This window comes from Pan troglodytes, chromosome 1 (assembly GCF_028858775.2).
Source record: "Pan troglodytes isolate AG18354 chromosome 1, NHGRI_mPanTro3-v2.0_pri, whole genome shotgun sequence".
NCBI classification, from domain to species: Eukaryota; Metazoa; Chordata; class Mammalia; order Primates; family Hominidae; genus Pan; species Pan troglodytes.
Window position 1 is genome coordinate 207,046,392 of NC_072398.2, and position 14,811 is coordinate 207,061,202.

Below are 14,811 nucleotides of genomic sequence, written 5' to 3' on the forward strand. Positions count from 1 at the left end.
GCTGTCAATATTATTCAGCACTTACTGTGCCGAACCATGTGCTTTTCAAATATTTCTATTTAATCCTAAAAACACTCCTGGGAAATGGGTATTATTCCCATTTTACAGATGAGAAAATTGTCCTTTGTAGAATACCCATCATGTGATAGCTTCTTGCATATTATGCTATTCATTTCTCACAACCTTACAAGGTAAATGGATAATGTTCCTGGATGAGAGATTAAACGTACTCGAAGATCTCATGGTTGTGTGGCTCAGAGACTAAGCATGGCTTTCCAAATCTCATTCTCTTGTAGAGATTTTCCATTGTATTGCATTTTGACCATGTTCCTGTTTACAAAACCTAAGATTATATTCTGAAGTAGCTGTGACTTGAGTGATAGCTCAGGAATAATCTGAGGGCATTCTATTAGGAAGGAGGACTAGCAAAGCCTATAGTTAGCCTATCCTAGGCATGAACTATTCTCATTTTAGATAGGATGACTTGATAAATAGGATGAAGTGAGCAACCTGTTTGTCTTCGGTTATTGGTATCTACCAGACATTCTGCTAGTCACTGTGGAAAAGTTTCCTTCTCTTGGGTTTTTTCCTCTTCCCCTTCCTCTTAACAGTGTTGGTTATCTTTATTATGTTTCTGTGTATTTGTAACAGCTGTTTCACCCTTGTATTGCATAATGGGGATTTTTCTTGGAATAAAAAGCGAGGCATGTAAATTCATTGAGAACTAACCGTAGTTTGTAAAGAAGTAAAAGGCCTTTGTATCTAGTTTTTTTGCAGATCACATTTCTTTGAATGCTGGAAAGTGAAATAAACTGGTCTAGGAGCCAAAAATAAATCTTGGGTTTTTTTAAGATTTTGCTCTTAGATTTGTAGCCACCTGGGTACAACTTTTTCCTAATTTGTGTAAGAGGTTTTAGAGATGCACTCTGTCCCTCTTGCTTTACAAATTGCCTACAAGAATGCAACCAAAATACTAGAAACTGAAACTTACACAAAACCTTTCAGGTTTTTTCCTGTGTTGTAGTTCTAGGGAAGAGGATAGTTTATCAGTATTTATTTTAAGCTTAAGGATAGGTTTTGGACCTGGATTCCATCATAGTATAACTGCCATCGAAAAGAAGACAAATTGAAATTACAACATTTACCTAAGGTTCACAGTATGGCTGACTTAAGCAGCCTTACATGGTAAGTTCTCTGTACCAGCTATTTTTGGTTCTCGCAATTGCATCGATTTGGGAAATTCCTATCACCATTCTCTATATAGGCTAACCAAAACTTTATCAGTACCTTTCCTAAAGTATGAAGTTAGGTAATCTTCCACTCCCACTTCCATTTACCCATTTTGCTTGAGTCAAACCAAAAATCTAGTGTATTACTAGATTAGTCACTAAAAAGCTAGTGTATTCAATATATACACTAGATTCAATATATAGCTTAAAAACTAACAGACACCTAGGCTGAGATTTGTTCAATACATGAAGTTCAATTCTGCAATTCTTGGCATTGTTCACAGAAATTACCCTGGAAACAACACCCAAATGCTGGTTCTGCCTTAACTCCAAATTGTTTCCTAGTTTGCATGAAAATAATACAGCTTTGCCATGGGACTAGTTGTAGCATTTTAAGGATTACTAGTTTTAAGATGCCCTATCATTTGGAATCTGTATCAGAAAGGTGTGGTTGTGATGCTTTTCTTCTGAGGGGTCCCCTTATATACTTTTCATTTGTCAACATACTTAAAACACAAGGGTTCTTGTCAACTTGATAAATTCGCTTATAATTTTTTTTCTATGAACCTAGATCATGGAATTAACTTTCAAAAGCTTTGCGATGTTTTCCATGTGTGGCCTTTTGCTTTTTAATTGTTAACACTACTGGGAGAGAGAATAAGTAGTTGCTTAATTGCATAGCTGTCAAATCCTAGTATCTTCTGTATCAGTCAGGAAACTAGTTGCCCCTTTTCAAGCCAACAGTCCTATCACATTTTAGTTGTGACCTTTTTTATATATATGTATATATATATGATCAGAAATTTAGTGGTTCATAGTTCTGGAGTCTGAGAAATCCAAGAGTTTTGAATATTGTGAGTGTATTATGAGCTTCAAGTCAGTGACAAGTGAAACACATTTTTTAAAAGAATATTAAGAAATCAAAACCATTTTTAAAATAAAACCAAGCCAATGGGGAAAAATTTTATTTAATTTTATGCTTCACATTCATATCATGTACATTAAGTACTACATAAACTTGTCTTTAGGCTATCAATATTTAACTTGGGCAGTACTCTTCATCTTGATTTATTTGGAGAAATACAGCTTAGGCATCTGCTTATCTACTTAGGCATCAAAAAAGGTGCCAAATTAGAAAATAGGGCATTAACAATCAAAATTTTTAAGCTGACCCACATACTTGCTACTGGTTTCGCTTATGTTTAAGCATTTAAAGTTGGCAAAACATGTTATCAATGTATTATGCAAGAGTTTACATCTTTTGCATAAGTGGTCCATTGGGTTGCACCTACCCCTTGACCAAACCAAAACATCACTGGCACCATACTCGAAACTACCTGTATCCTAGAGGTTATAAGATTGTGAAAGCCAAAAATCTATAAGATTGGAGGGACTCTAGTTAATCTTTGGGCTTAGAGGAGGAAAAAAAGTCTCATACTGCATTTCACATCTCTTAAAAATAGTTTTAGCAGCTTAAACCTTTTTAGTTATAAAACTTATTACACTAGGGTTTACTTTGAAATATAGTTTACAACCAAATCAAGTATAACATACATACACTGGCACTTTAGCACAAGGGCAAACTTTAAAACAAGTTATTTTGGACCTTTAAAATCAGGCCATATTATAAAAAACAGTCCACGGTCTTACATTCAGCAAATTCATACTAAAATATTCCATTTTTGTAAGATAAAGGCCAAGAAAACTTTACATATGCTACAAGTTTATTACAGATATTTACATGGCTCTTTCTCCCCTAGGTACTTAAAATTTTCACATTATCCAACTCCCCAAAGCAAGCTTTGCAGGAATGATGAGGCCAGATCACTATTAGAATAGCTTGTGCAGTGCTGTAATACAAAAATGTATTTTGAAAGCTATTGAGTGACCATTAAATACTGTTTCTATAAAAAATGGTTTTGGTGTATTTGTTGACAGACACTTAATCCACTACATTTAACAAACAGGGCCATTGGGGTGTACTATGTCTCATTCTAATGAGCTCCAAATGCCCTTTCCACCCACTGTACAATTCACTAAAATGCAATTATTACGAAAAATTCACATTTTCTTTCAGCAGTGCATCATGGTTAGCATATTACTGGTTTGGGTGTTTCTAATATACTAAACCTTCAGATGTTTACCTAATTCTGAATCCTTGTGTTAGCTAGAAGCTTATAATCCGATTCACCAACATTCAACAATCTACTGGTCCATGAATGATAAATTACTGTCTTCCCCTAACAACAGAAAAAGCTGATTCCTTTTACCACTCCCCAAATCTAAACTTGGTTTCCACTTAAAAGTTACTCAGTTGAGAACACTTAATATCAAGTACAATCATTAGTTTAAGTTGCACTGATACTACCATTATATCACAGTGCACACAACACGAGATGGTCTATTTTTTTTACATTAATTAGTTCTACACAAATAGATTCCCTAGCAAATTTGTTTCAGACCAATTGACAACTATCCGTGAACATAACTAAATTTAAACATTTGTCTTATTTTATACCTGTACTTTAAGTAAGGTTTTAAGTTGAAATGTCATTATTTCCTTATCTGAAGGATTAAAGGAAACAGGGACCCAGTGGCTTGGTGGTTTGGGAAGAACACTTGGTGATGGCGGCTCACTAAATTTGGCACCAGCATAGTTCTGATTAGCTTGAGATTTAAAAAGTAAGCTGGGACCTGATAAGCTAGAATTCCAACTTTGATTATTTGGAAAATTTTTGTTCTTCCCCCCATTTTGCATGGCCTGCCAGGCAGCTGCTGATGAGTTATAACCATGTCCTCTTTCTTTTTTCTTATGAACAATCTTCATCTGGGAATTCTGTTCCTTGGTCTTCTGTCTGTTAAGCTGTTGTTGGTTCTTACTAACATTTCTAGATTGAGGGGCTGGAATGTTATACCTCTCTCCACCACCCATCTTCAGCTTCTTTGTCACCTACAAGTGAATGGAAACAAATATTGAGTAAAATTCCATTAAGAAAAGTTCAAAATCTTTAAGAAGCTTCTATGGCTCCAACTTATAACTCCAGATATTTTGGACAAGACTCAATAACAGGCTATTCAGCTGCTTTAAACTCAAAAAAGCAAGCCGTTCAGACTTCAATATATGCACAACCTTTATTGTTATACCTTCCCTAAGAAAAATGAGCTTACCCACAAATCTGCATAATCTATTTTAAAATAAAAACAATTGGTTTAGGATGGTTCCATCATAAAATGTTTGCCCATTATGATGATTACCTTTCAGTCTGCTTTTCAGATTGCAGGATCTCCACTACCTGTCCTCTTCCTTGCTGCCAAGCCCAAGATAACAAGTGTTGCTTTCTGACAGATCCCTTCCTTTGTCTCAATACAGAAGTTTTCATGGGCCGATCTGCTGAGTTCAGCCTAGGAGCTGAGGCCAACATCTGAGTCTCCTCAGCACACAAGTTTGAGAGAAGTCCTAGCTAGAAAAGTAAAGATTATTATTTCAAAAACACGTTGAGAAAGTGATCATTTAGATTTACTACGAAAATCGTTGACTGTAAAGAAGGCTACTTCCTGAACTAAAAGGTAGAAAATTTCTCGTAAGATGGCTTTCTTTGACCTTATAACCACGACCATTTAAAAAAACTCTTCACCCTTGAGATCCAGTCACTCCTGGGGAATTTTTGTAAGTGTCTCCAAGTCCCGCAATAAGTTTTATCTTTATCTTTTTCCTGGGAAAGACCTTCAGATTCTCTCGCGTATAAAATCAAGGAAGTGTTAAATGTTGAGTCATATCAAAAAATTGGCTTCAGGCGGATTTTCTAAAGAGACCATGTTTTTAAACTCCCAGCAGAATTTGCCAATCTTTCCACACATGTCACTGTTGGAACCTTACTCAAGATTCCTGCCTCGGGACGGGGCCGCCGCCAGAGACCACTCGACACAGAGATCACAGCAAAGAGACACTATTTATTACTAGCGCGCTAGGGTCCCCAGCACATAAGGCCAGGAGACCCCGAATGATTGTTACAGACTGCTTATAAAGGCAAAAACCACAAATCAAACGGGGAGGTTACAATAAGCTGATTGGGTTACACATTTGAACAGTTTTTGGGCGCGAGGTTTGGAAGTAACTGATTGGTTCTAATTATGGTCTGAGCTAGCTGTCTCACACTGGTTGGTCAGGGGCTTATAGGCGGGAGGAGGTATTTCCTGGAAATGTTTTTCTGCTTTAGTTCCGGGAACAAGGGGCGGGGGGGGCTCCCTGTCTTACCCTGGGCATCTGGTGTTTATGATAGCCATTGACACACCCTGACTCCTGGCCATCTGGTGTTTTAGTGGCTGTATTTTCTCTATGGTTTCTCATTCCCTCCTCTTTTTGTGACTTAGAGGCTCAATCTTGAGTCTCTTCATCAGTCTTGACTGCCTGGTACTGTTGAGTCAGGATCATAGCATGCACTATGTTTAATTTATCTTTAATTAGGGTAAGCAAACGGTTAAAAATGCAGGGCCCAAAAGTTAAAATGAGCATAAGCAGGATCAGGGGCCCTAGGATGGTGGAAATGAGAGTACTAAACCAGGGGGATTGGTTGTACCAAGTTTCAAACCAGCTTTGTTGGGATTCTCTCTCTTTTTGTCTATCATCTAGTCTTTTTCTAAGTTTTGCCATAGAGTCTTTAACTACTCCTGAATGATCAGCGTAAAAACAACACTGCTCTTTAAGGGCTGCACAGAGCCCGCCCTCTTTTAGAAAAATTATGTCTAGTCCCCGTCGATTTTGGAGTACTACTTCGGACAGGGAGGTTAGAGATTCTTCAAGTTTGGTAATGGAGTGTTCTATGGCCCTGAGGTCTTCATCTACGGCTGCCCTGAGTTGTTGTAGGTGGTAGCTGCCACGCACTAATGCCGCGGTTCCTGTCCCGACCCCAGCCGCTACTCCTAATCCTAGCATAACAGCGAGGGTGAGGGAAACAGGTTCTCTCTTTATTCTAGTGAGGTATTTTTGCTCAAACTGGGATTCAAAAGACTCTCCAGTTTGATAATAAACTCGGGGCACAACTTGTACTAATATACAATAATCTTCACTGTCGTTGAAGACAGCTGCGGATACACAAGGGGTAAGTCCGGTTTTGCAAGCCCACCAGTCTGGTCCGGAGGGTATTAGATAGTGACTAGTTCTGGGTACTGCCAGGGTTCTATTACAGAGATGTTGGTGACTGGGGGGCACCCGGCCTATACAGGTTCCCGACCCTGACACCTCTGCTAGGGTAAGTTTCTTGTGCTGGTCCCATGCACATCCAGAATGACTAGTGGAGTTAGTAAGATTACTAACAGAGGCAATACCTTCATAGTAAGGGGGGCCTGTGGCCAGGCAGAGCCAGCAGGAGGTGGTGGATTCAGGCTTTGTCTGGTTCAGGGCGAGGTAAGCGCCTCTGATGAGGTTGAAGAGTCTATTGCTTGTTTCCGGGTCGGGAGGCAGGCGAGTAGGCCCCGGGAGCGCCGATGGGGATGGGGATTTGGATGGGGAAACGGTGGTCGGGACTTTCTGCCGGCTCCCTCACTGAGAAGGTGCTCTCCCTGTTAGAACCGGGTTTGGCCCTACCGGGACCGAGGCTGAGACCGGGTTAACTAGTAGTCTAATTTGGATAGGGAGTCCAGCTGCCGGAGTTTGGTATAAATTTAGGCCCCAAATTAGTCCGGTTGTCCACCGGGGGTCAGTTTTTGCGGCCTCCTCAAATTTGACACGGATTAAGTTACAGGTGGCCGAATACCGTGTCCTGGTGCAGGGCTGGACATAGGACATGGTTAAATACCAGGGTTGGGTTTTCCATTTCCATTCCCCATCATTAGTTGTTACACATGACCAACTTGCACAGTACAGGGACATTATTTCACCACAGGTCTTTTTCATCGGTCCCGTCCGGAATCCAGGGCAGACATAAAACCCGTTTCGACTTAGGGAGACTCTTCTCGCTTGCTTTCTCCACTCACCACCCTCCATTTCATCTATCATGGCTATTTTGTCAAGATTGAAGTAGAGGTCAGGGAACCAGGTATTTAAAGGGGCTACATGTGAAGTCTCGTTGAGGACTTCATGGGTTTTAAAATTAGTTATTTGCCAGGTCAATCGATAGGGTTGGTGGGGGTTGCTGCTTCCGACAACCCAGGGAAGGAAAAGAGTTAACAGTAGGTGAGGGGTTAGACACGGGAAAGTCTTATCTTGAGGGGGTCCCTGGAGCGACGAAGTCTCCATTTCTCAGGCGATGCTGATTCTGGCACCCTCGGAGCGGCTTTTACGTGGGATGCGTGGATCCAGGCGGCGACCCCGTCAACTTTCACGGCAGTGGGTGTGGTGAGGAGAACGATGTATGGTCCCTTCCACCGGGGTTCTAATCCTTGGGAGCGATGTCGTCTGACATAGACGGAGTCTCCCACTTGGAAAGGATGACTGGTTTGTGGGTGTCCAGGCTGGTACAGTTCCGCCAAAGGAGCCCAAATTTGGGCTTGCACCGCCTGTAGTCCTTCTAGTCGAGCCTGCAAGTCAGTCTTAGGGTTAGAGGGGGCGAAAGAATCAATTAAGGTTGACAAGGGGGGTGGTCCCCCATAGAGGATTTCATAAGGGGTGAGCCCAAAGCGATTAGGCGTATTTCGGGCTCTCAAGAGAGCTAGGGATAGGAGACGTCTCCAATCTTTTAAGCCAGTCTCTAAGGTCAATTTTGTTAAGGTCTCTTTAATAGTTCTATTCATCCGTTCTACCTGTCCTGAACTCTGGGGCCTATAAGCACAATGAAGTTTCCAATCAATCCCCAGTATCCTGGCAAGTCCCTGACTTACCTGGGAGACGAAGGCTGGCCCATTATCTGACCCGATTACCTTGGGGAGTCCGAACCTGGGGAAAATTTCTTCTAATATCTTCTTGGCCACTACGTGGGCCGTTTCTTGCCGGGTGGGGTAGGCTTCTACCCATCCTGAAAATGTGTCTACAAATACTAACAAATATTTATATCCTGCATGGTGAGGCTTTATTTCAGTAAAATCTACTTCCCAATAGGTCCCAGGGCGGTTGCCCCGTGTCCTTATCCCCGCCGGGACTCGCGTGGCCCCGGCGTTTACTTGTTGGCAGGCCTTGCAAGCGAGCGTTATTTGTTCCAGGAGGGTCCCGACCCTGGGGATTAGGAAGTCAGTCTTTTCAATGAGCAGTTTTAGTTTCTTACTACTTAAATGTGTCCAGGCGTGCATCTGCTGCACCATGGCCGTGGCCTGTTTTTGTGGGAGGACCATCTTCCCGTCTTTTTCCCAATTCTTAGTCTCTTGGTTTTCTGTGGCTCCTAAGGCTATTGCCTCTTCCCGGTCCTCTGGTGTGTAGGTATAACGTGGGGAAGGGGGTATCCGGTCAGCCTTTTTGGTTTCCGAAACTAAGGTGAATATTCTAGCAGCCTGCTTGGCCGCCTGGTCAGCTTGCCTGTTACCCTGGGCGACGGGGTCATGTCCTTTTTGATGCCCAGGACAATGAATTATGGCCACCTTTTTAGGGAGGAAGAGGGCCTTTAATAAGGCGATTATTTCGGCCTTATTTTTTATTTCTTTTCCTTCTGATGTTAGGAGACCTCGCCTCTCGTAAATGCTCCCATGGGTGTGGGCTGTCGCAAAGGCATACCGACTGTCTGTGTAGATGTTAGCCTTTTTCCCCTGCGACAGCTCTAAGGCCTTTGTTAGAGCAACTAGTTCAGCCTTTTGAGCAGACGTTCCGGGAGGCAGTGCCTGCGCCCATATCGTGGCATGTCCATCCACTTCCGCCGCCCCCGCCCTCCAGGTACCTGTGTCCATGAAGCTGCTACCGTCTGTGTACCAAGTATGGTCTGCGTCTGGGAGCTCGTAGTCCTGGAGGTCTTCTCTAGTCCCGTGGGTCTCCGCCAGCACTTGTCGACAGTCGTGGGGGCTTAGCGGGACCTCCGGTACAGGTAGCAAGGTGGCAGGATTCAGAGTGACCGGAGGGCCAAAGCGGACGCGGTCCATGTCTAGTAGTAGGGCTTGGTAGTGGGTTAGACGAGCGTTGGTGATCCAACGGTCCGGGGGCTGCCGCACTATGGCCTCTAAGGCGTGCGGGGTAATGACAGTCAATGGTTGCCCAAGGGTTAACTTAGCAGAGTCTTTGACTAGCATAGCGGTGGCTGCCATAATGCGGAGGCAAGGGGGCCACCCAGCCGCCACAGGGTCCAGTTTCTTAGACAAGTAGGCTACCGGTCTCTTCCAGGGCCCCAGTTTTTGGGTTAAGACCCCTTTGGCTATCCCCCGTCTCTCGTCTGCATAGAGGGTAAAAGGCTTGGATGTGTCAGGTAGCCCGAGGGCTGGGGCAGAGAGGAGTGCCTTCTTTAAAGTTTCGAAGGCCTGTTGGTGTTCCTCCAGCCAGGTAAAGGGGTTGTTCCCTTTGGTGAGGGCATAAAGGGGGGCTGCCAACTCAGCAAAACCAGGTATCCACAGGCGGCAGAACCCGGCAGTCCCCAGAAACTCACGCACCTCCTTGGGACTCCGAGGTGGCGGAATGCGGGCTACAGTCTCTATCTGCCCAGGGGTGAGCCACCTTTTTCCTTCACTTAAGATGTATCCCAGGTAGGTTACCTTAGTCTGGCAGATTTGTGCTTTCTTGGCAGAGGCTCGGTATCCTTTTTCTCCGAGCTCCTGGAGCAGTTGCCTGGTGCCCTGTAGGCAGGCTCCCTTAGTGGGGGCGGCCAGGAGGAGGTCATCTACATACTGGAGCAGAGTTAAATCTGGGTGCTGGGTGCGAAAATCAGTCAAGTCCCGGTGAAGAGCCTCGTCAAAGAGGGTAGAATTCTTGAACCCTTGGGGAAGCCGAGTCCAAGTTAATTGGCCTGAGATTCCCCTCTCAGGGTCCCTCCATTCAAAGGCAAAAAGCTCTTGGCTTTGGGGAGCCAGGGGTAAGCAAAAGAATGCATCTTTTAGGTCTAGTACTGTATACCAGTTGTGGTCTGGTCTCAAGGTACTGAGCAGGTTGTAAGGGTTGGGGACTGTGGGATGTATGTCCATGGTTCTCTTATTAATTTCTCTCAAGTCCTGGACGGGCCTATAATCTTGGGTCCCAGGTTTCTTTACCGGAAGGAGGGGCGTATTCCAAGGTGAGCAGCATGGCCGTAAGACCCCTAATTCCAGAAATTTATTAACATGCTGTTGGATGCCCATACGGGCTTCTCGGCTCATGGGGTATTGCTTAATGGACACGGGCACTGCGGTGGGTTTGAGGTCAACTATAATCGGGGCTTGAAATTTTGCCAGTCCAAGTCCCCATGTCTCTGCCCAAGCCTGGGGAAATTCTTGCAGCCAATTATCGGGAGGGCTGGTGAAGATAGGAGTCTCGAAAAGCCGGTACTCATCTTGCAAGGATACGGTCAGAATTTGGATAGGCTGACCATCCTCACCCAGCACCTGGGCCCCTCTCTCCGAGAAATGTATCTGGGCTCCGAGCTTGGTCAACAGATCCCGCCCCAGAAGGGGATATGGGCATTCAGGTACTACTAAGAAAGAATGAGTCACCATACCTTTTCCAAGGTTTACTGTTCGGTGGGTGGTCCACTTGTGTAGCTTCCTTCCTGTTGCTCCTTGGACCCAAGAGGTGTGGGATGAAAGGGGCCCACCTGCTTTTGTCAAAACTGAATGCTGGGCCCCGGTGTCCACCAGAAAGGTGGTGGGGCGCCCCCCTATAGAAAGGGTTAACCGGGGCTCGGGGGGGCTTCGGAGCCCTGATGCCCCTAATCGCTGTCTTCTCCCAGGGTCAGGACGGGGCCGGGGTTCTTCCAGTCCTTAGGGCGTTTAGGACAATCTTTAATCCAATGTCCTCGTTCTTTACAATAGGCACATTGGTCTTTATCCACTTTTGGGCGCCTTCGTTCTCCCCCCTCTCTCCCTGGCCCTTTCCCTGTCACTACTGCTGCCAGGATTTTAGTTAAATGCCTGTCCCTCTTACGATCTCGTCGATCCTCTCGTTCCTCCTGTTCCTTTGCTAGCCTAGCTTCTTTTTCCTCAGTAGTCTCTCTCTTGTTATAAACTCTTTCTGCCTCTCTAACTAGTTCTTGCAGCCCATAGGTCTGGATCCCGTCCAATCTTTGGAGCTTTCCCTTTATGTCTAGCGCTGCCTGGTCTATGAATGACATAGCTACGGTGGCCTTGTGCTCCGGGGCCTCGGGATCGAATGGAGTGTACATTCGAAACCCCTCTAGGAGCCTTTCCATGAAGGCTGCCGGGCTTTCGTTCTTTTCCTGAGTAATAGTTCTTACCTTAGCCAAATTGGTGGGGCGCTTTCCGGCCCCTTTGAGACCTGCCAACAGAGCCTGGCGATAGATTCGGAGACTCTCCCTACCTGTTGCTGTTTCATAGTCCCAATCCAGGCGGGTGAGGGGAAATCCCTCATCTATTTCGTTGGGGAGTTGGGTCGGGAGTCCTCCTGGCCCTGGCACATTTTTCCGGGCCTCGAGGAGGACTCGTTGCCTCTCTTCTGTGGTCAGAAGAACCTGTAAGAGCTGTTGACAGTCATCCCAGGTGGGTTGGTGAGTGAGGAGAATGGATTCTATCAGAGAGGTCAGGGCCTGCGGATCTTGGGAGAAGGGGGGGTTATGGGTCTTCCAATTGTAGAGATCTGAGGCCGAGAAGGGCCAATACTGGACCGTGCGATTTACGGTGCGGAGGGGAAAAAGGGAGGACTGCCAGGTGGACTGGTCGCCAGGGTCCTTGGCCCGCCGTAAGCGGAGGCGGGGTGTCTGAGGCGGGGTCTGAGGGGTGAGTTCGGGCGGGGCCGGAGGAGGGGATGGGATCAGAGAGGGGGTGGAAAAAGAGGTTGGAGAAAGAGTAGGAGCCGAAGGGGTGGTAGAAGGGGCAGGAGACAGCGCGGGGTTGAGGGCGAGGGGTAAGGAGGGGGGTTAAGGAGGGGATTGTGAGGCGGAGGAGGGAGGGGGTCTAGGAGGAGGAGGTCCCTCTGACCCTCATCCGGGAGGACAGGTTTCGAGGGGACCGGGGTTTGGTTTCGGGGGGCTTCCAAGGCGAGGAGGGTCGACTGGGAAGGGGGAGCTGAGGGGAGGAAGGGCTTCACCCAATGGGGGGGATCCCGGACCAGGTCTTCCCAGGTGATGATATAGGCCACCTGGTCAGGCTGGCCGCGTGGCCCTGGATCCATCACTTTTATCTTGACCTGTAAGATAATTGAGAGGTCAAAAGTCCCGCCTTGGGGCCACCCAACGCCGAGGGTGGGCCATTCAGAAGAGCAGAAAGAAGGCTTGCCATCGCCCTTTGCGAATTTCCACAGAGAGATTGTGGGCTCGTGCCCGTACGTCAGGGAAGTGAGTCAGGGTCAAAGATAGAGGAGTCGTCAGTGTCTGTCCCATAGTTGTATCTAAAGTCTTTAACGCACAGATAGACAGAACAAGGAGAACAAAGATATAAGCGGAGACTACACACACACAGAGAAGCCGCGCGACGAGGGATCGGCGCCACAGACCTACGAAGGATTCAGATGGCAGGGAGAACCTGCCTTCAGAGGTGAGGAGACTGACAGAATCGTCAGTTTTCCTCCAGACAACCGCCAGGGCATCCCCCGGGGCGTAAGTGGGAAGGTGCTGGGCACGTCTGCCCCCCTTCCACACTTATACAGACTGAGTACTCATCCGGTTTAGCCGGCAACGCAAATAGACGAACAAAACAAAAACGAAAGTACCTGAGGGTGCCTGGTCGTCAGTCGATGGCCCGGGCCGAGTGGGTCTTCGCCGTGCGGGTCGGGGGTCGTCAGGCGGCGACCAATCCCGGACGAGCCCCCAAATGTTGGAACCTTACTCAAGATTCCTGCCTCGGGACGGGGCCGCCGCCAGAGACCACTCGACACAGAGATCACAGCAAAGAGACACTATTTATTACTAGCGCGCTAGGGTCCCCAGCACATAAGGCCAGGAGACCCCGAATGATTGTTACAGACTGCTTATAAAGGCAAAAACCACAAATTCAAACAGGGGGAGGTTACAATAAGCTGATTGGGTTACACATTTGAACAGTTTTTGGGCGCGAGGTTTGGAAGTAACTGATTGGTTCTAATTATGGTCTGAGCTAGCTGTCTCACACTGGTTGGTCAGGGGCTGGTCAGGGGCTTATAGGCGGGAGGAGGTATTTCCTGGAAATGTTTTTCTGCTTTAGTTCCGGGAACAAGGGGCGGGGGGGCTCCCTGTCTTACCCTGGGCATCTGGTGTTTATGATAGCCATTGACACACCCTGACTCCTGGCCATCTGGTGTTTTAGTGGCTGTATTTTCTCTATGGTTTCTCATCACATCCATTTTCAGTCTCTTGGAACATGTAGACATCACGCAGTGTTTCCTTTGGTTATGAACACTCTCGCCTCCTCCCCGTCTTAAAATAAGTTCTCACAAGCCCTAACAGTCTAAGCCCATCTTAAATATATAAAAATGTCTCCCTAGAGGGAACAGCTCAACTTTCAAGGTTTGGTTTTAATTTGATGTTCCAAGAAAATAAGTTACCAAATAGTTAGGCCCCCTCCTTTCAAAGGGGTAAGAGAGCCTTCCAAACAGATAAACAACCCTAAATAAATTGCCATTTCCGGACTGTGAGTCATTCACAACTCGAACCCGGAAAACGCCTCCTCCGACGCCACAAGGGCTTGGCTTCCCAGTGGCCCCATCTCTCGGGAGCCGCAGGGGTCGCGGCGCTGCGACCGCCCGTGACCGACCGCCCGCGCCCGCCCGGGTTACCCGGATCTCGCCTCCGCTCGCCTCCTTCCCCCAACAATGGGGAGCGCGGCCACCAACATGGCCGCGCCCTTAGCGCAGCCGCTACTTACTGACTTCAAGCTCGGAACTAACGCGGCAGCGGCTCCCTCTCGACGTCGAAGCCTCCCTCCCTTTCCAGGGAGAGACGAGGCACGGACCGACAAAGCCCACGAACACCGATGAGCGAGCTGCCGGCCACCCCAGCTTCTACAACCCGACCTTCTCCTTCTGCCTCTACCGACAAAATGGAGTCGGCAGCGACTGCAGAAGCAGGGCCGGGAGGCTCCGCGGCCAATCAAAACACGACAGCGCGGGCCTGGCCAATGAGAAGCGGGCCGCCGCCTGTTGCTGGGGCAGGCCGGGGGCGAAGGCGCGGAGGCGGGCTGCAGAGGGTTTGAAATCGCCCGGGGAGGAGGAGCATGCCGGGAGTAACTGCCCGGTCCACCGGTGTCTTAGTCCTTTCTCCGGCGGCCTCCCCGCGCCCCTGGCCCGCCGAGGCCCCGGCCGCTAGCTCTCGGCTCTTCCTACCGCTCGGCTCTCGTGCGCGCGGGCTTGCCGCCCTTGGGACTGCCCCGGGGGAAAAGACTGACCGGCGGGGGACGTTTGGTTCTCGAATTAGGGCCACTGAGTCCTGTAGCCTGTATTGACAGATGGAAGATACTCCGGAAAGCCTCTTGCCAGGGCGCAGCCCCCTCCCGCCTCGGGCCTCGGCTTCTGGGTCGCCTCTCTCCCACACCCCCAACTCCGCGTCCGAAGCCGGCGCGTCCCCGCGGTTCCCTCCGGTGCCCCCACCCTCCAGCCCCGCAATTACTCAAAAGTTGC

General features: G+C 47.5%; 2 protein-coding genes across 2 annotated transcripts; both read right to left on the minus strand.

The window, feature by feature from the left end:
* Window positions 1-2,820: 2,820 nt before the first annotated feature.
* PNRC2 (proline rich nuclear receptor coactivator 2) lies at window positions 2,821-4,719 on the minus strand. Its single transcript, NM_001252002.2, is given in 2 exon segments — window positions 2,821-4,179; window positions 4,485-4,719. A coding segment is annotated over 1 exon segment (420 nt). The 5' UTR covers window positions 4,162-4,179; window positions 4,485-4,719; the 3' UTR covers window positions 2,821-3,741.
* A 3,032-nt stretch (window positions 4,720-7,751) lies between these two features.
* LOC134807885 (uncharacterized) lies at window positions 7,752-14,030 on the minus strand (the record flags this gene model as incomplete). The annotated part of the gene is made up of 5 exons (XM_063789713.1): window positions 13,972-14,030; window positions 12,931-13,087; window positions 12,201-12,408; window positions 11,191-11,817; window positions 7,752-10,924 (listed from the first exon to the last, which is right to left on the minus strand). Coding segments are annotated over exons 1-5 (4,224 nt in total), but the record flags the coding sequence as incomplete, so codon positions are not given.
* Between the last annotated feature and the right edge of the window lie 781 nt (window positions 14,031-14,811).